The 27,147-nt window shown below is 34.3% G+C and overlaps 2 protein-coding genes across 4 annotated transcripts in view; both read left to right on the top strand.

Moving 5' to 3' along the window:
- Positions 1-27,147, top strand: part of LOC125681851 (N-alpha-acetyltransferase 50-like) — a 205,487-nt gene that overhangs the window by 119,515 nt on the left and 58,825 nt on the right. The gene's annotated exons all lie outside the window — the stretch shown is intronic.
- The window catches only part of LOC125681844 (sodium- and chloride-dependent glycine transporter 2-like), a 60,229-nt gene that overhangs the window by 1,639 nt on the left and 31,443 nt on the right, over positions 1-27,147 (top strand). Inside the window, exons 1-3 of one of the 3 annotated variants that reach the window (XM_048922097.2) lie at positions 19,663-19,766; positions 23,696-23,912; positions 26,865-26,996. In XM_048922097.2, coding sequence (XP_048778054.1) covers positions 23,729-23,912; positions 26,865-26,996 — 316 coding nt within the window. In that variant the 5' untranslated portion in view covers positions 19,663-19,766; positions 23,696-23,728. Of the gene's footprint in view, positions 1-19,662; positions 19,767-21,444; positions 21,566-23,695; positions 23,913-26,864; positions 26,997-27,147 lie in introns of those variants that run through there. The other 2 variants (XM_048922096.2, XM_048922098.2) reach the window with 2 other exon arrangements.

Below are 27,147 nucleotides of genomic sequence, written 5' to 3'. Positions count from 1 at the left end.
ACTGTTAATGTTGATGTACACTGTTAATGTTGGTGTACACTGTTAATGTTGATGTACACTGTTAATGTTGATGTACACTGTTAATGTTGATGTACAATGTTAATGTTGATGTACATTGTTAATGTTGATGTACACTGTTAATGTTGATGTACATTGTTAATGTTGGTGTACACTGTTAATGTTGATGTACACTGTTAATGATGATGTACACTGTTAATGTTGATGTACACTGTTAATGTTGATGTACAATGTTAATGTTGATGTACACTGTTAATGTTGTTGTACATTGTTAATGTTGATGTACACTGTTAATGTTGATGTACAATGTTAATGTTGATGTACACTGTTAATGTTGATGTACACTGTTAATGTTGGTGTACACTGTTAATGTTGATGTACACTGTTAATGTTGGTGTACATTGTTAATGTTGATGTACATTGTTAATGTTGGTGTACACTGTTAATGTTGATGTACATTGTTAATGTTGATGTACAATGTTAATGTTGAAGTACAATGTTGATGTTGATGTACACTGTTAATGTTGATCTACACTGTTAATGTTGGTGTACAATGTTAATGTTGATGTACAATGTTGCTGATGATTGGTGTTCACGTTAAACAGGTCTCACTTTTATTGTATGACAGGAAAACTGCCATGCTTTGTTACATACTAATCAGTTAACTAGAACACTGAGGAGCAGATTACATAATCTCGTCACATATCGGTCGTTATAACGATCTAGTGTGCCAATACAACCTATCATTAGGTCAAATGCTGTTTGACTTATTTCATACCGACTGTTCGGCCGTTCTTGGCACACTGATTTGAGTTCGGATTACTTCGTTTACTGATCAAAATATAGCGCTCACGGCGGGTGCGAACGGTCGACACGGGATGCTTACTCCTCCGAGGCACCTGATTCCGCCTTTGGTGTATCCAGGGGTCCGTGATTGCCCAACCCTCTATCTTTTATTCCTTTATGAGATTGATCACTGTTCGTTATATTCACCTTTCATTAGAATAAACTAAGCATTAGACCTGATATTCCTTCAATCGAGTTAATAAACGATTTGGATCTTAACATATCCCACTATATACATAGAGAAATCAACAGCAGGGAACTATTAACGTCACCAGTTTTGTGATAAGTTGACCTTTCTTATCAATGTTCAATTCAAACTCCAGGGACGGATCCAGGAATTACGTTTAGGAGGCGCAACTTTATGAGGTAGGGGGTCTGGCGTCCGCCCTGAGGTCCTCAGTGGGTCCAGGACAAGGCCCTGGAGGGGACCCAGGGAGCGAAGCCCCCGAAAGCTCCTGGATTTTACAGATTTATAGGGCTTGAAATATGTCTCCTGAGTAGTCATTTTTACTATTTTCTGTCATTTTCAATAAGGTTAAATTAATAAAATGACGCAAATTTTAAGGGGTTTTGGGAAAAATGTAAGTTCTCCCAATAAAATTAATTCAATAAATCAAAACATTTTGTCATTTATTTCTCCGAGAGTGGAAGAAATTATTGCTTCTTTTATCGTTTACAAATTTCTAAACAAGAGGGGACAATTTTACCTTAAAGTTGAAGATTTTAGGGGGTGGGGGTGCACGTCGGCTGTGCCCCCCTTAAATCCGCCACTGAGCTTCCTTCATTATTTATAACAACAAGGTACAGTCTTGGATCCACAAAAGACAAACAAGTATTATATCTCCAAATTAACTTTCTGATGTGAAACAATATGTGTGGTTTTTTTGGGGTGGGTGGGGGGGGGGGGTGGGTGGGTGGGTGGGTCTGGGAGCAAAACACGGTTGGTCTCTGCTTTTGTAAATGTTTTAAAAGAGACAGAAAAATTTCAAATTTAGATTGTATTTACATCACTGGATTCCTCAGTTAAGGAGGTATACTTTAAGCATGAATGGAAATATAAAAATCAGCAATATTTGTCTATCCGTTTAAATTTCATTGCCTAGCTGAGTAGCTCGGTGGTTTAACGTGTCGACTGATCAGTGTATCGCTGGATCGAGACCAGCAGGCGTTTTAGATTAATTTCTACTAAAACTGATCACTTGACACAGCGATTTCGGTCAAGAGAGTGTGTGACCACAATGCTTGTGTTCGTAAGGGTGTTAAACTTGATGATATTTGTAGTTTAGACACTGTGCATGAACTTAACTTTAACTTAATACCAGCATTGCATACAGTGCTAAATTCTAAAATCATTTTTGTTAACAATTCATTTTTTAGAATCATTTTGCGAGTCTTTAATAAATCAAGCTCCTTGCAATATACTGTGGGTAATTTATGGAGTGGAGCGGAGTGGAGTCGTGGAGTCATGGAGAGGTGTCTCTGTGCATTATTATCAGTATCACATGTATCCCCCAACCGCCACTCTTTAGTTTAGAGTAATGTAACTCTCCCCTAACCGCCACTCTTTAGTTTAGAGTAATGTAACTCTCCCCTAACCGCCACTCTTTAGTTTAGAGTAATGTAACTCTCCCCTAACCGCCACTCTTTAGTTTAGAGTAATGTAACTCTCCCCTAACCGCCACTCTTTAGTTTAGAGTAATGTAACTCTCAACACCCCCATCCGGTAGAAATGGGTGTGCTGGAATTTGGTTCAATCTGTTTGTTCTACTTTAGTTGCACACACATCTGTCAAAGCCCCTTCATCCCCTTAGCTGTGAGGAAAATTTTCCTGTCACAAGCGCTAACAATGAGGAAAGATTTATGACCTGCTATGCCAGATAATCCCTTCATCATTTTAACACTGTGCACTGCATGGCTTTGGCAATGGCATTTCCTATTCATGTGTTTTTATTAAAATAGCTGAGTATTTTTTTTTTTTTTATGAATTATAGATTGATATATAACATATCAATATTATTGATAAATTGACAGAAGTAAATATAGTATTTTATTGGGTAGCACATGAGACAGATTAAAATGCAAGGGTTTTAGCCTCTCTCCACAGCAGTGTAAGAGGGGCTAAGACATTACATGATTTTTTTAACTTATCTTATTGTTTGGCTAGTTATCTTGCATAATTAGCATGGCCATAATTCAAGTGCAATTATTTTATGCTAGTAGTCAAATTACGCTAATGCTATATTAATTTCTGGTTAAGAGTTGCAAAATCATGGTCAGTTTCTTCCTTCAGTAATGCATGTTCTTTTATTTGTAAGCATTTCTATCAAAGTCCTGTGTTGTGGTTAGTAAATGTTTATCCTATATATGATAAACATGAATTTTATTCATTGACTCCACTCCATGACTCCACAACTCCACTCCACTCCGCTCCATAAATTACCCCAAGCCGTTTTTAAAATGACACTTACTCAAAATGTAAAGTTGATCGAGTCATGCATGTATGTACAATTTTGGAAACGTTTCTACACATATAGATACAGCCCTACACCAATGTTTATGTGTGTGTATGTAAGGTTTTATCACGAATATCGAATGTAGCTTTATAACATGGATTGATTGGGGGGTGGGGGTGGGGGGTGTCTGTGAAATTTTCTGTCCAGTGATGAGAGCGCCCAGTTCTTTCGTGATTTGGCTGTTTCGCTCTGTGACTTTTTTTATCGAAGTGTTGTATGTATAGGTACATAAGTATGCATAGGTATATAATTAACAAAACCGATTCTAGTTATAAGTAAATTTAGATTGTCCTCTCGTGAGCTGGAAATCGAAAGAGGGAGATATTTTAATATACCCGAGTAAGATGAATATAACCTTATATTTATTTGTCCTTTATATAAAAAAGACTTTAAAAATCATATATTGATAAGTATTATCATGAAAACCCGTCAATATATAAATTATTACAGCTGTACTCAAATACAAGTACAGGTATTATGTGTAATTTGGGGATTTTTTTTAATAAAGCTTCTAAACTGAAATCAGAGGCTACACCATAAAGAAGTTTATCCTCAACATTTCAAGAAACATGTTCTTTATATTATTTGCAGTCTGTCAAGCAACTCATGATTTGTCTTATTGTTCCTTATTTTGAGCTGTTCCTAATTTTTTCCTAATTATAGGTAAAAAACAAAAACAAAAAAACAAAAAACCCTGAAATTCCTGATTTTCAACATTTATCCTCTTCAAAAATTCAATGTGTTAAATTCTTGTGTCCGGATTTTATATGTGTTAATTAGAGAAACTACTTGTTGTTCAACACATAGTTAGTGATATTTTCTATATAAATGTCATGTTATGAAAAATAAACAAGAATAATGACTTTGGTACATGTAGGCCAGAGTAGCAAAATATCTTTATTTGGAGTCAGAATATTTTAGGAATCTTTCTAATTTGAGACGCATGTTCTATTTCGTATTTACAAATTGTCACGTTATCATAACTTATTGATGTCTTCCTCATTTATGTTATAATTGTAATATATGTTCTTTGTAACCTATAAACAGTACTGCTTTTGGTAATAAACAATACAATACATGTACATTTACTATTGAAACTGGACTGATTCACGATTTTCCCCAATATTTTTCACTAATAATGATTAAGATCTACTGTCTAATGTGTTTAAAATCATTTGTTTTTCAAAAGATATGAATCAGTTTCTTTATATGGATATCTAGATCACTATTTTGTAAGCTTCTAATATCCTTCCATTACGACACACAATATTCTTTGTATCGTTTTACAGTAAAGATATCACTAAATTAGGTAAACTTAATTGCATATTGACTTTGCAATGAGTGTGTCTTCGAACTTGTCAACTTTCGTGAATAAAAGTAACAGATCATATCTCTAACGTTTCTTCATCACAGAATTAGAACCGAGACAAAATTTTCAAATTTCTTTTTTATCAGTGACTTAGATGTTACAATTATACAGATTTTACTGTTATAACCGTAATGCATGTAAAACCACAACCTGCTATCTGGTCACCTTCTCAGTGTTAGGCATGGAGCAAATTAATATTTCTAATTATTTTACAAATGATATTGACTTATGCAAATGCACCTTAATACAAGGTCATGGATATCTAGATCACTATTTTGTAAGCTTCTAATATCCTTCCATTACGACACACAATATTCTTTGTATCGTTTTACAGTAAACTTCTCATTGGCCAAATGATCTTGCGGAATTATCACGACATGTTATTTGGGCATAAGAAATATCTGCACCAATTATGAGCGTCTAGATCGTCTCTTCATTACAGTCTTTAATATTCATTTTCGTCTTTTTGTTTACCTCCACTTGTCCGTCAGTCTGTCTGTGACTGTCGGTCTCTGGCCACATGGTTTTGGATGATATCGTAAAATATAACTGGCCGAGACTTCACAGAAAGAGTATCAATGACTAAGAATGATCCACAGAAAGAGCATTAATGACTAAGAATGATCCACAGAAAGAGTATTAATGACTAAGAATGATCCAGTTGATTTTGAGGTCACCAGGTGGTGAGAGATAGTTTCCAGGTAAAATCTCAAATGCTACTAAACCCTTAGCAATGAAACGTCAAGAAAAGAATATCACTCACAAAAGGAGGACCCCTCTTATTCTTATATCCAAATGCCAATCATTCTGTCACTAGCTCATGAAAGCATTATAGTCTAAGATGGTTTCAAGGAAAGAGCCATCGTAAACTAGTTCCCATTTTAAAGACACAAATCAAATGAATGCACCTTCCACTTGACTAAATGTCCATGACTTAATGCTAGAACATCATGTCTGCTCATTGATAAACTGTGTGCCATGTGTGACCTTTTAAGCTTATAACGAATCCACGCTTATTGCAAACTTTGGACAAATGAACCTTGGTTCAGGATCATGACACACGATATTCTTTTTTTTTTTTTTGCCAAGTACATGTATGTGATCTTCGAATATTTTAAAATTCTGATATCTCCTTTCAAAGAATATTCTAGAACGTTCCACTATCGACCTTGACCAAACTTCCTTAATGATTGAAGGTCATGACACTTTGAGTTCATACGTATCCTCTCTGTGAGCTACATGTATGACGTAATCTCTCCGCGTTGCAGTTTTCCGAATTAGTGACCTGACCTTGACCAAATGACCTTGCTTCCACAATATGGCACACTATATTCAATGATATTGTTTGGTGTCAGATACGACATTTTAAATCATTCAGAAGTCTCACCAAAGAATACATAAGACACTTCCTTAAAAATCTTCTCAAGAAGTTCTAGGGTAGAGTTGGTGAGAATAATATGCAAACATTCATATGGTATAGAAGTGTATTCAATCCACGACTCCTGGGGGTTAGAGCGGGTCAGTAATTGGCTGAAATTTTACATCAGAGGTATACGTGTACATATCGTATAAATAAGGAAATTATTCAGTTAAAAATCTCAAGAACCACACGCAAGGACTTGATCGATTGTCAAGTTTTAACATCCTGTGCTTCAGTTTGGATTCAATTTCTTTCGAACTATGACTTCTGGGTTGAAGCGGGTTCACAATGGGAGTATGTGGTTTCCTTTTCAACAAGCCTTTGACACAATTAGTCATATTAATGTTTAGATTTAGGTTTAATCAAACCATGACCACAGTAGCGAACAGGAATAGAGAATAACGGAGGTACTGCACACAGATGTACGTCATTTGTGGACGAAGTGTGTTGAGACTATGAATCCTGGGGTCACACTAGGCGAATAATCTGTCAAACACCTTTCTCTCCCCGGGGACATGGGAACGGGGATGTTAGTGGCGTCACTTCCGGTAAGAGTAGGGATAATTTTTTTTTTTTTAATTTCGAATCGGAGGGCCATTAGCTATGAAAGTGATGGTAACCATTTTTTTTTCTCTCAAAATATCTCAATGGCATAGGAATATATATCAATGACTAATAAAATTATTCATTTTGTTCAAAAAAGAAAGAAGAAAAAACCTCAAGAGAAATTTTATAAAACTACTTTAGATAACCGCTTTTAATAGTGCAAATTAGTCTTACAAAACAATTATTATTTAATCACCAAAATCACTTATTCATGTGTCTGTTTTGAGGTAAAAAAAAAAAAAAAAAGTGTTTGAAATAATTAGATATTGGTGTTATTACCGAAAATATGATATAGAGCAATTTTCATTGAATTAAATTTTTGGTGACAAAATTACAGATAATGCCCCTTTGATACAATCATTTTTAGAATTCTGTTGTACCTACATATACTGTCTCTAACAGGGACTGACACTAACGGCTGTCCGATTGTCCGGGACAACTTAAAACGGTGGTCGGAAAACTAAGTTCTGTAGTTTACCTGTCCGATGGGACAACCAAAAATAAATGAAGGGTATCCGTGAAATTTTAATAAATTCTACGTGAAAAGAGTCCTTAAAGTTTTTGAAGAACATCTCGTCGATAGAAATAATCTGATAATCAATATGGCGTTTTTCTGGTTTTCCCTGATCTAAATTTAGATTGTTCATTAATATCGACCAATCAGCTTCACGGTGTATTTTAATCGCGCCAATCAGATGTCTCTATTGTCGCGTGATTCTTGGAAGTGAACAAACAGATATAGAACACTTTTTCCGAAGTTAAAATTGAATAATTTTTACGAAAAACATGTCCAAAATGAAAAATTATCAATAGGTTATCAAATAATAATTTATTAAAAAGAATTTAAGGGGTATATTCTCTGATTATTTGATCCATTATAGTCTTAAATAAAACAATTTGCTGCAGATCTGGAAGTACATAAATATGGCTCAACTTCTGTCTGTAACTAAGTGTTCTGCCTGCAAACATTAAGGTAAAAATGTATATACATAGATTGCTGTCTGAGTGACAGGAGTTTTGAAACCATTCAATACATTATTATTAATTAATGATTTCACATGGAGATCACAAGAAAACCAGGGTAACACTATTAATAAAAAAAAACACTCATGAGAATGCAATGCATATACATTACAGTTTTTTGTTGGTCAGTTTCGGACAAGTACATTTTCCATTCGGACAACCTAAATTTCATGTTGACTTGTCCGAAGGGACAGGTTGGTATTAAAATTAGTGTCAGTCCCTGCTCTTAGAAACAACAGGCATGTACAATGTAGCATCGTTTTCAAAGGGGGGGGGGGGTGAGGGCAGCCGAAATAAAAAAAAAATGCCTGATCTTCGAATTCTTAAATCGTTGGGGGAGGGGACCTCATACTGGGTCTGGTCCGGTGCAATTTCTCCCTTCTATTATATTTGGTGCCGTAGACCAGCCCCTGGAACTGACAGGTGAAAATGCCTGCCAGGGGATGAAGATCCTGGGTTGATGTTTTCAAGGTGCGAAGACATTAGGAGGGAGGAATGTAGCGGTCAGCTAGGTTCGATCGTTGGTGGCCATATAGCTCAGTTGAGAGAGCACCTGACTAGAGATTCACGGGGCCCAGGTTTGAACTCCGGTCTGTTCCATTGTTTTTTTTTCTCCCCTCCTGCCACACATGAAAAAGTATATAAATGTATTCTAAATTAAAATCGCACAATCTTCAGACCATTGGCATCTTGATTCTTATAATTATACCACTGCTCAATTATTACAAATTAATTGTTTCTACTGTATTAAGGGACCTGGCCTGCATGATAACTCTCACCCTATCTATGATATTTAATAAGATCACTTGATGTGGAAGCTGTATATAAATATATTTATCTAATAAATGATATATAAATCTACTAATGATTAGTGGTATTAATTCATACCAGAAAACAGATTATATATTTTGTTATTCATCATATCTATATATCTCTTGTCGTAAATTTTTCCATTTGTCTAAAAACTATTGAGAGGGCCGGGGGGGGGGGGGGGGGGGGCGGCAGTAAAACGTGTAAAATGAGGACAAATTTCAACCAATGGACAGAAGTTGTGAGGACAGAATTGCACTATGAGGATAAAGATAATGTCCTCACAATTACGTCCTCATAAATGTGATCTACAGCATGTGAAAGATGTAGATCTACACAAAATATTAGCTTAGTGAGGACAAGTGGTGTGAGGACATATCCTTACTAATATTCCCTCTCAAAAACTTATTTTTTTCATAATTCGAAAGATAGTATTAGATAAACTTTTATAAGTATCCTCACTTAGTAGCTTTGGTCGGCTAGAGAGAGAGAGAGAGAGAGAGAGAGAGAGAGAGAGAGAGAGAGAAATTCTATCCTAACAATTACGTCCCCATAAAACGTGATCCACAGCATGTGAAAGATGTAGATACAAAATATTAGATAGTGAGAACAAGTGGTGTGGGGACATGTTCTCACTAATATTCGCTCTCGAAACCATTTTTTTTTTCACAATTCGAAAGAGTGTTAGATAAATTTAAACTTAATTGTATAGGTGTCCCTATAGTTATACCTAACACAGTACATTTTATAGATGTCCCTATATCTATACCTAACATAGTACATTTTATAGATGTCCCTATAGTTATACCTAACACAGTACATTTTATAGATGTCCCTATATCTATACCTAACACAGTACATTTTATAGATGTCCCTATAGTTATACCTAACACAGTACATTTTATAGATGTCCCTATAGTTATACCTAACACAGTACATTTTATAGATGTCCCTATAGCTATACCTAACACAGTACATTTTATAGATGTCCCTATAGTTATACCTAACACAGTACATTTTATAGATGTCCCTATAGCTATACATAACACAGTACATTTTATAGATGTCCCTATAGTTATACCTAACACAGTACATTTTATAGGTGTCCTATAGCTATACATAACACAGTACATTTTATAGATGTCCCTATAGTTATACATAACACAGTACATTTTATAGGTGTCCTATAGCTATACATAACACAGTACATTTTATAGGTGTCCCTATAGTTATACCTAACACAGTACATTTTATAGATGTCCTATAGCTATACATAACACAGTACATTTTATAGATGTCCTATAACTATACATAACACAGTACATTTTATAGGTGTCCTATAGTTATACCTAACACAGTACATTTTATAGATGTCCCTATAGCTATACCTAACACAGTACATTTTATAGATGTCCCTATAGTTATACATAACACAGTACATTTTATAGATGTCCTATAACTATACATAACACAGTACATTTTATAGGTGTCCTATAGCTATACCTAACACAGTACATTTTATAGGTGTCCTATAACTATACATAACACAGTACATTTTATAGGTGTCCTATAGCTATACCTAACACAGTACATTTTATAGATGTCCTATAGCTATACATAACACAGTACATTTTATAGGTGTCCCTATAGTTATACCTAAAACAGTACATTTTATAGATGTCCCTATAGTTATACATAACACAGTACATTTTATAGGTGTCCTATAGTTATACATAACACAGTACATTTTATAGATGTCCCTATAGTTATACATAACACAGTACATTTTATAGGTGTCCTATAGTTATACCTAACACAGTACATTTTATAGATGTCCCTATAGTTATACCTAACACAGTACATTTTATAGGTGTCCTATAGTTATACCTAACACAGTACATTTTATAGGTGTCCTATAACTATACCTAACACAGTACATTTTATTGGTGTCCTATAGCTATACCTAACACAGTACATTTTATAGGTGTCCCTAACTATACCTAACACAGTACATTTTATAGGTGTCCCTATAGCTATACTTAACACAGTACATTTTATAGATGTCCCTATAGTTATACCTAACACAGTACATTTTATAGATGTCCCTATAGTTATACATAACACAGTACATTGTATAGATGTCCTATAGCTATACCTAACACAGTACATTTTATAGGTGTCCCTATAGTTATACCTAACACAGTACATTTTATAGATGTCCTATAGCTATACCTAACACAGTACATTTTATAGGTGTCCTATATCTATACTTAACACAGTACATTTTATAGGTGTCCTATATCTATACATAACACAGTACATTTTATAGATGTCCTATAACTATACCTAACACAGTACATTTTATAGGTGTCCCTAACTATACCTAACACAGTACATTTTATAGGTGTCCTATAACTATACCTAACACAGTACATTTTATAGGTGTCCCTAACTATACCTAACACAGTACATTTTATAGGTGTCCTATAACTATACATAACACAGTACATTTTATAGGTGTCCTATAGTTATACCTAACACAGTACATTTTATAGGTGTCCCTATAGTTATACATAACACAGTACATTTTATAGGTGTCCCTATAGTTATACCTAACACAGTACATTTTATAGGTGTCCTATAACTATACCTAACACAGTACATTTTATTGGTGTCCTATAGCTATACCTAACACAGTACATTTTATAGGTGTCCCTAACTATACCTAACACAGTACATTTTATAGGTGTCCCTATAGCTATACTTAACACAGTACATTTTATAGATGTCCCTATAGTTATACCTAACACAGTACATTTTATAGATGTCCCTATAGTTATACATAACACAGTACATTGTATAGATGTCCTATAGCTATACCTAACACAGTACATTTTATAGGTGTCCCTATAGTTATACCTAACACAGTACATTTTATAGATGTCCTATAGCTATACCTAACACAGTACATTTTATAGGTGTCCTATATCTATACTTAACACAGTACATTTTATAGGTGTCCTATATCTATACATAACACAGTACATTTTATAGATGTCCTATAACTATACCTAACACAGTACATTTTATAGGTGTCCCTAACTATACCTAACACAGTACATTTTATAGGTGTCCTATAACTATACCTAACACAGTACATTTTATAGGTGTCCCTAACTATACCTAACACAGTACATTTTATAGGTGTCCTATAACTATACATAACACAGTACATTTTATAGGTGTCCTATAGTTATACCTAACACAGTACATTTTATAGGTGTCCCTATAGTTATACATAACACAGTACATTTTATAGGTGTCCCTATAGCTATACCTAACACAGTACATTTTATAGGTGTCCTATAGTTATACCTAACACAGTACATTTTATAGGTGTCCCTATAGTTATACATAACACAGTACATTTTATAGGTGTCCCTATAGTTATACATAACACAGTACATTTTATAGATGTCCTATAACTATACCTAACACAGTACATTTTATAGGTGTCCCTAACTATACCTAACACAGTACATTTTATAGGTGTCCTATAACTATACATAACACAGTACATTTTATAGGTGTCCTATAGTTATACCTAACACAGTACATTTTATAGGTGTCCCTATAGTTATACATAACACAGTACATTTTATAGGTGTCCTATAGCTATACCTAACACAGTACATTTTATAGATGTCCTATAGCTATACCTAACACAGTATATTTTATAGGTGTCCTATAGTTATACCTAACACAGTACATTTTATAGGTGTCCCTATAGCTATACCTAACACAGTACATTTTATAGATGTCCTATAGCTATACCTAACACAGTACATTTTATAGATGTCCTATAGTTATACTTAACACAGTACATTTTATAGATGTCCCTATAGCTATACCTAACACAGTACATTTTATAGGTGTCCCTATAGCTATACATAACACAGTACATTTTATAGGTGTCCTATAACTATACCTAACACAGTACATTTTATAGGTGTCCCTATAGTTATACCTAACACAGTACATTTTATAGTTGTCCTATAGCTATACCTAACACAGTACATTTTATAGATGTCCCTATAGTTATACCTAACACAGTACATTTTATAGATGTCCCTATAGTTATACCTAACACAGTACATTTTATAGATGTCCCTATAGCTATACATAACACAGTACATTTTATAGATGTCCCTATAGTTATACCTAACACAGTACATTTTATAGATGTCCTATAGCTATACCTAGCACAGTACATTTTATAGGTGTCCCTATTTATACCTAACACAGTACATTTTATAGGTGTCCCTATAGTTATACATAACACAGTACATTTTATAGATGTCCCTATAGCTATACCTAACACAGTACATTTTATAGGTGTCCTATAGTTATACCTCACACAGTACATTTTATAGGTGTCCTATAACTATACCTAACACAGTACATTTTATTGGTGTCCTATAGCTATACCTAACACAGTACATTTTATAGGTGTCCCTAACTATACCTAACACAGTACATTTTATAGGTGTCCCTATAGCTATACTTAACACAGTACATTTTATAGATGTCCCTATAGTTATACCTAACACAGTACATTTTATAGATGTCCCTATAGTTATACATAACACAGTACATTGTATAGATGTCCTATAGCTATACCTAACACAGTACATTTTATAGGTGTCCCTATAGTTATACCTAACACAGTACATTTTATAGATGTCCCTATAGTTATACATAACACAGTACATTTTATAGATGTCCCTATAGTTATACCTAACACAGTACATTTTATAGATGTCCTATAGCTATACCTAACACAGTACATTTTATAGGTGTCCTATAACTATACATAACACAGTACATTTTATAGATGTCCCTATAGTTATACCTAACACAGTACATTTTATAGATGTCCCTATAGTTATACATAACACAGTACATTTTATAGATGTCCCTATAGTTATACCTAACACAGTACATTTTATAGATGTCCCTATAGCTATACCTAACACAGTACATTTTATAGATGTCCCTATAGTTATACCTAACACAGTACATTTTATAGATGTCCCTATAGCTATACCTAACACAGTACATTTTATAGATGTCCCTATAGTTATACCTAACACAGTACATTTTATAGATGTCCCTATAGTTATACCTAACACAGTACATTTTATAGATGTCCCTATAGCTATACCTAACACAGTACATTTTATAGATGTCCCTATAGTTATACCTAACACAGTACATTTTATAGATGTCCCTATAGCTATACCTAACACAGTACATTTTATAGATGTCCCTATAGCTATACCTAACACAGTACATTTTATAGGTGTCCCTATAGCTATACCTAACACAGTACATTTTATAGGTGTCCTATAGTTATACCTAACACAGTACATTTTATAGATGTCCCTATAGCTATACCTAACACAGTACATTTTATAGATGTCCCTATAGCTATACCTAACACAGTACATTTTATAGATGTCCCTATAACTATACCTAACACAGTACATTTTATAGGTGTCCTATAGCTATACATAGCACAGTACATTTTATAGATGTCCTATAGTTATACCTAACACAGTACATTTTATAGATGTCCCTATAGCTATACATAACACAGTACATTTTATAGGTGTCCCTATAGTTATACCTAACACAGTACATTTTATAGGTGTCCTATAGTTATACCTAACACAGTACATTTTATAGATGTCCTATAGTTATACCTAACACAGTACATTTTATAGATGTCCCTATAGCTATACATAACACAGTACATTTTATAGGTGTCCCTATAGTTATACCTAACACAGTACATTTTGTAGGTGTCCTATAGCTATACATAACACAGTACATTTTATAGATGTCCTATAGTTATACATAACAGTACATTTTATAGATGTCCTATAGTTATACCTAACACAGTACATTTTATAGATGTCCTATAGTTATACCTAACACAGTACATTTTATAGGTGTCCCTATAGTTATACCTAACACAGTACATTTTATAGGTGTCCTATAGCTATACCTAACACAGTACATTTTATAGATGTCCTATAGTTATACCTAACACAGTACATTTTATAGGTGTCCCTATAGTTATACATAACACAGTACATTTTATAGGTGTCCCTATAGTTATACATAACACAGTACATTTTATAGATGTCCCTATAGCTATACCTAACACAGTACATTTTATAGATGTCCTATAACTATACCTAACACAGTACATTTTATAGATGTCCCTATAACTATACCTAACACAGTACATTTTATAGGTGTCCTATAGCTATACCTAACACAGTACATTTTATAGGTGTCCTATAGTTATACATAACACAGTACATTTTATAGATGTCCTATAGTTATACCTAACACAGTACATTTTATAGATGTCCCTATAGTTATACATAACACAGTACATTTTATAGATGTCCTATAGCTATACCTAACACAGTACATTTTATAGGTGTCCTATAGCTATACCTAACACAGTACATTTTATAGGTGTCCTATATCTATACTTAACACAGTACATTTTATAGGTGTCCTATATCTATACATAACACAGTACATTTTATAGATGTCCTATAACTATACCTAACACAGTACATTTTATAGGTGTCCCTAACTATACCTAACACAGTACATTTTATAGGTGTCCTATAACTATACCTAACACAGTACATTTTATAGGTGTCCCTAACTATACCTAACACAGTACATTTTATAGGTGTCCTATAACTATACATAACACAGTACATTTTATAGGTGTCCTATAGTTATACCTAACACAGTACATTTTATAGGTGTCCCTATAGTTATACATAACACAGTACATTTTATAGGTGTCCCTATATCTATACCTAACACAGTACATTTTATAGTTGTCCTATAGTTATACCTAACACAGCACATTTTATAGGTGTCCCTATAGTTATACCTAACACAGTACATTTTATAGATGTCCCTATAGCTATACATAACACAGTACATTTTATAGGTGTCCCTATAGTTATACATAACACAGTACATTTTATAGATGTCCTATAACTATACCTAACACAGTACATTTTATAGGTGTCCCTAACTATACCTAACACAGTACATTTTATAGGTGTCCTATAACTATACATAACACAGTACATTTTATAGGTGTCCTATAGTTATACCTAACACAGTACATTTTATAGGTGTCCCTATAGTTATACATAACACAGTACATTTTATAGGTGTCCCTATAGTTATACCTAACACAGTACATTTTATAGATGTCCCTATAGTTATACCTAACACAGTACATTTTATAGGTGTCCTATAGCTATACATAACACAGTACATTTTATAGATGTCCCTATAGCTATACCTAACACAGTACATTTTATAGATGTCCTATAGCTATACCTAACACAGTATATTTTATAGGTGTCCTATAGTTATACATAACACAGTACATTTTATAGATGTCCCTATAGTTATACATAACACAGTACATTTTATAGATGTCCCTATAGTTATACCTAACACAGTACATTTTATAGATGTCCCTATAGTTATACATAACACAGTACATTTTATAGATGTCCTATAGCTATACCTAACACAGTACATTTTATAGATGTCCCTATAGTTATACATAACACAGTACATTTTATAGGTGTCCCTATAGTTATACATAACACAGTACATTTTATAGATGTCCCTATAGTTATACATAACACAGTACATTTTATAGATGTCCCTATAGCTATACCTAACACAGTACATTTTATAGGTGTCCTATAACTATACATAACACAGTACATTTTATAGATGTCCCTATAGTTATACCTAACACAGTACATTTTATAGATGTCCCTATAGCTATACCTAACACAGTACATTTTATAGATGTCCTATAGTTATACCTAACACAGTACATTTTATAGGTGTCCTATAACTATACATAACACAGTACATTTTATAGGTGTCCCTATAGTTATACATAACACAGTACATTTTATAGTTGTCCCTATAGTTATACCTAACACAGTACATTTTATAGGTGTCCCTATAGCTATACCTAACACAGTACATTTTATAGGTGTCCCTATAGCTATACATAACACAGTACATTTTATAGATGTCCCTATAGCTATACCTAACACAGTACATTTTATAGGTGTCCTATAGTTATACATAACACAGTACATTTTATAGATGTCCTATAGCTATACATAACACAGTACATTTTATAGGTGTCCTATAGTTATACCTAACACAGTACATTTTATAGATGTCCCTATAGTTATACATAACACAGTACATTTTATAGGTGTCCGATATCTATACCTAACACAGTACATTGTATAGATGTCCTATAGTTATACCTAACACAGTACATTTTATAGGTGTCCTATAACTATACATAACACAGTACATTTTATAGGTGTCCTATAGTTATACATAACACAGTACATTTTATAGGTGTCCCTATAGTTATACATAACACAGTACATTTTATAGATGTCCCTATAGCTATACATAACACAGTACATTTTATAGATGTCCCTATAGCTATACCTAACACAGTACATTTTATAGGTGTCCCTATAGTTATACATAACACAGTACATTTTATAGGTGTCCTATAGCTATACCTAACACAGTACATTTTATAGGTGTCCTATAACTATACATAACACAGTACATTTTATAGTTGTCCCTATAGTTATACCTAACACAGTACATTTTATAGGTGTCCTATAGTTATACATAACACAGTACATTTTATAGATGTCCTATAGCTATACATAACACAGTACATTTTATAGGTGTCCTATAGTTATACCTAACACAGTACATTTTATAGGTGTCCTATAACTATACCTAACACAGTACATTTTATAGGTGTCCTATAGTTATACATAACACAGTACATTTTATAGATGTCCCTATAGTTATACCTAACACAGTATATTTTATAGATGTCCCTATAGCTATACCTAACACAGTACATTTTATAGATGTCCCTATAGCTATACCTAACACAGTACATTTTATAGGTGTCCCTATAGTTATACATAACACAGTACATTTTATAGGTGTCCTATAGTTATACATAACACAGTACATTTTATAGGTGTCCCTATAGTTATACATAACACAGTACATTTTATAGATGTCCCTATAGCTATACATAACACAGTACATTTTATAGATGTCCCTATAGCTATACATAACACAGTACATTTTATAGATGTCCCTATAGCTATACATAACACAGTACATTTTATAGGTGTCCCTATAGTTATACCTAACACAGTACATTTTATAGGTGTCCCTATAGCTATACATAACACAGTACATTTTATAGGTGTCCCTATAGCTATACATAACACAGTACTTTTTTGCCTTTACAATAACATAACCGTGGATTCTCTTCTAGACATCAGGGGCGGGTCCAGGAATTGCGGTTACGGGGGGGGGGGCACTTTATGAGGCAGGGGCGGCCCCCAGTGGGTCCATGGCAAAGCCCTGGTGGGGACCCATGGGGCGAAGCCCCCGGAAGCTCCTGGATTTTACAGATTTTATAGTGTTTGAAATATTAAATATGTCTTCTATTTAGTCATTTGTAATATTTTCCATCATTTTGTGTAAGGTGAAATTAATAAAATGACGCAAATTTTAAGGGGTTTTGGAAAAATTAAGTTCTCCCAATAAAGTAATTGAAGAAATCAAGAGATTTTGTCATTTATTTCTCCGAGAATGGAAGAAATTATTGCTTCTTTTATCGTTTAGTACATTTTTCTAAACAAGATATCACGATTTACCTTAAATTTGAAAATTTTAGGGGGGGGGGGGGGACGCCACTGGACATTGTGAGGACGTCCTCAATAAACAGGTCTCATCATCCAGAGGGAGAGAGAGAGAGAGAAAGAGATTGTAAGAGTTATGCTTCTTGATATGGTATTTAATCGGAAATGATTACCTATGATTGGGACTTCCCGATATTGATCAGAAAAATTAGAAACAAAGAGAGCAGCATTTACATAATTTCTATTCGTGAATTGTTGAAGCCATATGCAACATGCGCATATTACGTAACTTCATGCAGATTACTTTTTAATTCATGGTAATTCATCATAGATAACGCACGCTTTTTATCTTCTTTATTTGTCTTACTCAAAACCATGTACTTTAAATGGTCTAATGGAGTCAATTTCTTTATGTTCCAAATTAGAACTTTTGTACTGTGTAACATTAACGTGCGAGTTCGTTCTAAATTTTGTCATGCATCACTCTCATGTTTAACAGCACTGAACGTGGTATGTTAGATAGAATGTTCTATCGTTAAAATGATAATGTCCTACGGACCCGGGCCTGTCCCGAGACACAGTTATATTATTCTAACTAGTGGTATGTGTGCATATACAGGCAAAAGATCCGGATATGTTCCAGTGGCGTAGCTACACAGTAGCACCGTATGCACGTGCTTACAAATATTGTCGTTAAATTTTTATTACATATTACGAAAAATGTCCTCAGCTTCTGCGGGGCTGCCGTCCCCCAGACCCCCTGTTTACAAATATTTCAAACCTAGCTACGCCACTGTGTTCAGCATTATTAAAGTTAAAAAAATTAACCCGGAAACAAGCGGTAGCTGACCCCTGATATAGGTATTTGAGAGGGGGGGGGGGGACATATCTCTTTCCTTAACTCAGTCTCACGTATTCGAGGAATCAAAATATACTTAAATTGATGGTTCAAGATATCCACCCTCCTCCTGGGAAATCACTGGTCACAGGCCAGTGCATGTTACCCCAAACACACACAGTTTCAGATTATGACGCACCTGAGAGATCTCCCCGCCCTTCTGTTAAGCCCATGATCTATACCCGATGTATACTCAAGGACAAGGCATTCTTGTCTCGTGCCCATCACATATTTTGTGATATTTTGATAGATTTAGTAGAAACCTTGAAATTGAATTAGTGTAGATGATGCAATATCTTCAACGTATCACGTGGATCATGCGCACTCGCAAATATCCCATATTAGGGAGCGCCGCCTCGCTCGTATCTCCCATATTTGGACCTTGGTTTTCGCCATATTAGGAAGTCACAGTCCATATTAGGTAGGACTTTTTAAAAATGCTTATTGATACTAATCAATGAAGAGAAAAATTTCTGGTGCTTCTTTTATAAACATAATATGTTGTATTAGTTATTTTTTTTACTGTGTAAGCGGAAATGAAACGTGTTATAATATGGATTTTTAACCGTAGACCAATCTGCAATCACGAGTACTAGATATTTGTTGAAAAACGTTTTAAAATCATGTTTACTTAATTTCAATATGAATAGCTTTATTCTTAATGGTTCATTTTTATTGGGTTGTCTTGGCGCAGTACACAAATGGAAATAAAGTGGTGACATATCAAAAACTGTAGTCTTGACAATCTTACACAATTTCCTGATGACATAGTTTTGAGTGTGCGTGCATGTTTACCTCCAGAACAAACACTCTATACTACCCATCACGTTTTTAATTGTGACGACAGAAAACTACGCGTTGTTATTGAAACGAAAGAAAATCATACGCATTGTTAATGAAGAAAATTGACCATCTATATAGTGATAAATTTATACCGTATCCTTCACGCCGTTTACCCCTCACGAATTTCATAGTATTTAACCTTAATTTTTTACTCAAGGTTTTATCAACTTTATGGATATATTCAAAGGAGAAATCTGTGTGCCGCATGCATCATTCTTTCACGTAAAGTCATGCGCACTTGCACACCACATTCCACGGCCTATTAGGAGCCGCCACTTCGCGTTGACGTGTACATCTATTGAAACAGCTACGAAGAGAACCTGTATATAGGCTATGTGCGTATCGTGACACTCCAAATATACATTTTATCCGAGAGAGAAAGAAGTAAAGTAACTTGAACTGAAGAGAAAAAAAAGTTTGTGCAAGCATGTCTCTTTGTAGCTAAAACCATATTCGTCTCAATTATGCTTGCCCCCCCCCCCCCCCCCCCCCCCCCCCATGAATTTCCATCGTTGAATTGAACATGCATTGCCAGGAAATTCAGATCGTGAGTTAACTTGGTTTTTTTTTATATATCCGCGTAGAATTTAATAATTTCGGTGCCTTTTTTCAGTGTGAACTTCTTTAAGGGGTTTAATTTGTATTATTCAATAAAGGCGTGGATTGAAATAAAGCATGCATAATGTTATCTGTTGAATAAACAGCTCAGTTGTCGCTGCATGTTTTAAATTTAGACCCCGTGTCCTCAACTCAGTACATGTACAGTCGAGTGATTTTGAGGACCAATGGGTTTTTTCCCCCCCCATTGATCAATCTGTTTTATGCGTGACCCTTATCTGGCATTGAATGAATTTAAAGTGCGCACACCATCCAGATATTTTTCTTCTTCAGGAAATGAACTATATAAATCAAGATAACAATTACATGAAGGAAGATAGGCCTATAGATTTGTAAATAAGGAAGGAGTAACAAATGCACTCAGAGAGACATATAATATGTTATATACTATGTCTCTGATCAAACTTACTTTATGGTAATTTTAAGACATGAAAACTAGGCTAGAAGCACAAATAAATATTTCTAAACATATTCTCTCTCTCTCTCTCTCTCTCTCTCTCTCTCTCTCTCTCTCCAGGCTTCTCTTGTTTCTTCTATTTCCATGTTCCATCATTAACAACATGATAATCATGATAACTACTTCGGATGTTTGTATTTCATAAGTACGTATAAAAATTTAATTTTAAGAAGAATATCCCATACCCAGACGCTGCAACATTGTCGTTTCGTCGAAAAGCAATCCGTAAAATTATGCATGCACGCTATCTCGATCGATCGTAACACTAGGCCTAACAGGGAACGGATAGAGAGCGGAGCGGAGTAAGTGAATTTATAATTCGATGTTTGTTAATTGTAGTCTCTCATCTGAAATATAAAATAACTAATCATAAACTTCTTGCATGTAGTTTGATTTATTCATTCATACCATAAATACAAAAATGGATATTAAAAAAAAGAAACGCTACATCACGTGTAAATCTATGCATGTTAATGTTTTCATTCATAACTCTCACTACTGGTTCAACGTGTGTTGAGCATCTTCGCACCACGCTGGTAAGCGGAGGGATTTGTTTTTATTTAAAAAAAAAAATCACGGATGTGATACATATCCAGTTACATACCCTTTAAAAGATTTTCTGGTGATATTTTACTACAGACCGTTTAGTCTTTGTTACACGATCCAACGGAACTCGATGAATCTCTGATTCATTGATTGAATGGTGTGTTTTATGGGGGGCGCATTCCATATCTCGTAGTGTAAAAGATTAAATGAATGCCTGGTTATCCTAGATTTACTACACAACCAGACAAATTATTTTTATATTGTTTTTGTTTGTTTGTTGTTTATATATATATATATATTATATATATACTTGACTTGAGTACAAGTTTAAACATAGACCTATCCACAGCACATGTTTGATTGAAAATTGGTTGTCAGTTTTCTGAGAAGAGGGGGAGGGCATATAGTTTGTAGTTTGTCAGAGTGTCTGCACGAATATGTTCATCTGTTTGCATATTGTTTATCTTCAAAAATTTTAATCCCATAACTTTTTAAATGGATTGTGATATATATATATATATGTGGCCGAGTGGACTTACGCACTGGTTTGACAATCTTGCTAGGCGGTGGGTGCCGTACGTCGCTGGTTCGACCCTGGGCTGGGGCGAAAATTTTCAGTACCTAGTTGTGATTATTTAGTGCTTTATATATATATATATATATATATATAATTCAATAAAAAAAGCAGGAAAATATACAGTTCCAAAATATATTTAAATTTGTATTCACCTGAGGATGGATGTTAAAATCCAGAGAGCGCTAGTGATTTAAATATATTTTGGAACTGTATATATATATATATGGCTTTCATATTCCACATATGTGTATTCCTTGTGACAATCTATTGGTACCAAAATGTTTGACCTTGTGACCTTGACCTTGGAGTTTGACCTACTTTTGAAATTTTTTAACCTTTGCCATAACTTTTGAATGGTTAGTGATAGGGATTTTATACTTCCAATGTATAACATTCCTTGTGGCAAGACCCTTTTTTGGGCTTTGCTGCCACACCCCGGAGGGCATCACTATTTCACAAACATGTCTTGTGTGTCTCAATTTTTATCAGGATTATATGCTGACAATTCTATAATGCATCATGTACCACAAACATTTTGCACATCCCATTAGCATGATGAGTATCAATTCCTGAATCCCAATGTCAGAGACATATATAGAACATGCATATCTTTGTCAATCAATGCAATTCAAAATGATCATTTGATATTGCTGCACATGCATGATTTCTGGTTTGAATGTTTTCATGTTGTTGTTTTTTTTTGTATTTTGGGTTTTTATTTTGGGGGTGGGGGGTGTTGAAGAGCACAAAATGGCAAAAAATGACCTTAAAAAATTCAACCGGGGGTGGGGGGAGGGGGATGGGGTTGGAGGGACTGGTTGACCCAGGTTTGTACCTTTTCAGCCCAGGAAATGGGGGGAAGTTGCTTAAAGACACCAAAATGGCTAAAATTATCTGTAAAAAATTCAACTGTGTGTGTTACAATCCCCATACAATCATTGCTATTAGGGATGTGACAGAAAATGTAGACAGCTGCTATTGAAGAGATCCCGAATGTAATGTACATATAGCAATGACCTTGAAGCCACTAATTTATAATAAGTGATATGTTTCTGTGTATGAAAGTGGACGTCACATGTAGTATTATCATGGTAGTATGCATCTAAAAAGCACTTAATCCTGCTTATGTGATTATGCGCAGTTATTATGTTTATTGCCTGGTGTGAATTTGTTGACAGGAGGTTTTCACTGCTGGATTTTGTTCAGCTGGAAACAAAAACAATAAAAATATAGGTCACAATTTTATGCAAATGTTAAAAGCATTATTTTGCGGTGTTAATTGAAGCAGTCATTATAAATTATGTTTTAGCCATCAAGGTAATTAATACAACAGAAGACCAGAATGTCAAACGGCAAGTTGGATAAAGCCAGTGCCATGAGCAGCGGGTCAGATTCCAGTGAAGAGGGGAATGTGGAGAGGGGGAACTGGTCAAGGAAGTTGGACTTTGTTTTGTCCTGTCTGTCATACGCAGTGGGGCTCGGAAATGTCTGGAGATTTCCCTACGTCTGCTATAGGAATGGTGCAGGTAGGCTAGCTAGCTTTCACCACATAGGTACATGTACTGTGTGTCCTGATGATTAATTGCAGAAGTATAGATAATAATGATATAAACACAGACAGAGGGTAGTCTCCTCACACATACCAGATGTCCCAGGAGGAGGAAAAAACCTTGACATACTGCAGTCAGACATAGAAAATCTGTAGTAAGATTACGTAGGACAATGTAGTTGACCAGTTTCTATAACCAGATATGGGAACACAGACAGTACAATATATATTCACATGTATTTTATATGTACTTCTTTAGGTGATTTGTTGTCGTTTTGTCACCAAAAATATCATTCAATGAAAATTGCTCTATATTATATATATATTTCAATAAGAAGACCAGCATTTAAAATTATTTCAAACACTTTTTAACCTCAAAGCAGGCACATGAATATGTTATTTGGGTGATTGAATAATTATTATCTTGCAACACAATAATTCTTCTTAGTTATTTTTTTTTCCACCAAAAGTGGTTAACTATTACATAGTTTCATTAGGTTTCTCTTTTTGTTAAAAAATAAATGTTTTTATTTCGTCATTAGTATATATTCTTATGCCATTGAGAGATTTTGAGAAAAAAAATATGGTTGCCATCACTTTCACAGCTAATGCCCCTTTAATAATGCATTGGTTGCCTGTTAGCAGTTCGTAAGAATGCAGATTTTTCTTGTCTTCTTCAAAATATTATTATTGTTTGAGCTATGAGTACAAGGGGAAAAGTAAACATTTATTGCAGGATAATGAGGGGCATATGAGGCTCTGTTCACCCCAGGAAAATTTTATCCCCCTGAGGGCAATGCCCAAAACTATCAATTTGGGGGGGGGGGTGAATAAAGGTTTATATAAAATTTTGTGCAAATTCAAAAAACCCCATTTTTTACTAATAATATGTGATTACATTATGTAGTTTGTTTTGATCTTTTTATGTATGAATGTATTGTCACAATACTATTACAATAAGGCAAATGATAGAAGAGTTTCATAAAGGTGGCAAAATGATTTCTATTCTAGGGAAACACAATCTAACATTGAACACACAAATTAACCCAGTCATGTGTCGCATACGAATTAACAAGTCAGATTAGTTCTTTCTATAAAATCTATTCATGAGAACAGCAATAAGACTTAATTAGTGCACTGAAATTAATTGCATATCAACTCATTGACATTTGGCTTAGAACAAGGTGTGTGAATTTAACCTTGATGAACTTAATTTTTATGGAAAGGTTTCTTGACATTTCAGTTAACCTTGAGTCTTTCTTGTTAATGTTTAAAGTTGTGTCTAAGATTGAAGTTTATGTACTCGATGTAGAACATGATGCACAAGGCGAGATTCAGGGGGCCCGGTTTCGAATCCTGATCTGGTCCATTGCATTTTCTCCTTTCGTGTTACACCATTTTAAAAAGCACCTTCTTGATTGCTTTCTGTAATGTTTTCCTTTGTGATTCTTTTCTGAGATGTCTTATTTCTTGAATCTTGTCTGTAATGGTCCAGTGGGGATCTGGGTCAAAATAGGTCCTCAGTACCCCTTGTTTGTCATAAGAGGCAACAAATTGGGGTGATCCTTCAGATGAGACCGCAAAAACTGAGGCTCTGTGTCACAGCAGGTGTGGCATGATAAAGACCCCTCCCTTCTCAAAGGCCATAAATGACGAGCATTATAGGCCTAAACTTTGCAGTCCTTCACCGGCAATAGTGATGTCACCATGTGAGTGAAAAATTCTTGAGAGGGACGTTAGACAATATACAATCAACCAATCGTCTGTAGTATTTGATTTCTTGAATCTTGTCTGTAATGGTTTACGACTTAAATCTTGTCTGTAACGTTTTACGACTTAAATCTTGTCTGTAACGTTTTACAACTTAAATCTTGTCTGTAATGGTTTACGACTTAAATCTTGTCTGTAATGGTTTACGACTTAAATCTTGTCTGTAACGTTTTACGACTTAAATCTTGTCTGTAACGTTTTACGACTTAAATCTTGTCTGTAATGGTTTACGACTTAAATCTTGTCTGTAATGGTTTACGACTTAAATCTTGTGTGTAATGGTTTACGACTTAAATCTTGTCTGTAATGGTTTACGACTTAAATCTTGTCTGTAACGTTTTACGACTTAAATCTTGTCTGTAACGTTTTACGACTTAAATCTTGTCTGTAATGGTTTACGACTTAAATCTTGTCTGTAATGGTTTACGACTTAAATCTTGTGTGTAATGGTTTACTACTTAAATCTTGTCTGTAATGTTTTACTACTTAAATCTTGTCTGTAATGGTTTACGACTTAAATCTTGTCTGTAACGTTTTACGACTTAAATCTTGTGTGTAATGGTTTACGACTTAAATCTTGTCTGTAATGGTTTACGACTTAAATCTTGTCTGTAATGGTTTACGACTTAAATCTTGTCTGTAACGGTTTACGACTTAAATCTTGTCTGTAACGTTTTACGACTTAAATCTTGTGTGTAATGGTTTACGACTTAAATCTTGTCTGTAATGGTTTATGACTTAAATCTTGTCTGTAACGTTTTACGACTTAAATCTTGTCTGTAACGTTTTACGACTTAAATCTTGTGTGTAATGGTTTACGACTTAAATCTTGTCTGTAATGGTTTATGACTTAAATCTTGTCTGTAACGTTTTACGACTTAAATCTTGTCTGTAATGTTTTACTACTTAAATCTTGTCTGTAATGTTTTTACGACTTAAATCTTGTCTGTAACGTTTTACGACTTAAATCTTGTGTGTAATGGTTTACGACTTAAATCTTGTCTGTAACGTTTTACTACTTAAATCTTGTGTGTAATGGTTTACGACTTAAATCTTGTCTGTAACGTTTTACTACTTAAATCTTGTCTGTAATGTTTTACGACTTAAATCTTGTGTGTAATGGTTTACGACTTAAATCTTGTCTCTTATATTTGAACAGGAGCCTTCCTGATTCCTTTCCTGATCATGTTGTTCATCACCGGGATCCCCCTTGTCTTTATGGAGCTTTCCCTGGGTCAGTACGCCAGCACTGGGGTCGTGGGTGTGTGGAAAGCAGCACCATTATTTCAAGGTAAGTGGAAGAAGTATAAAATGTCATGTGTTTGCAGTGTAACTCGAAATGACCCCGATAGACCTCTCTGGATTAGGACAGTCAACTGTGTTCAACCTGTGTAAGACGGCTGTATGAGGATTAAGCTAATACTCGAAAAAAAGATAGTCTA

The sequence above is a fragment of the Ostrea edulis genome, chromosome 2, assembly GCF_947568905.1.
Source record: "Ostrea edulis chromosome 2, xbOstEdul1.1, whole genome shotgun sequence".
In the NCBI taxonomy this organism is placed as follows: Eukaryota; Metazoa; Mollusca; class Bivalvia; order Ostreida; family Ostreidae; genus Ostrea; species Ostrea edulis.
The sequence above is the reverse complement of the archived record's forward strand: the minus strand, read 5'-3'. Positions and strand labels throughout refer to the sequence as shown.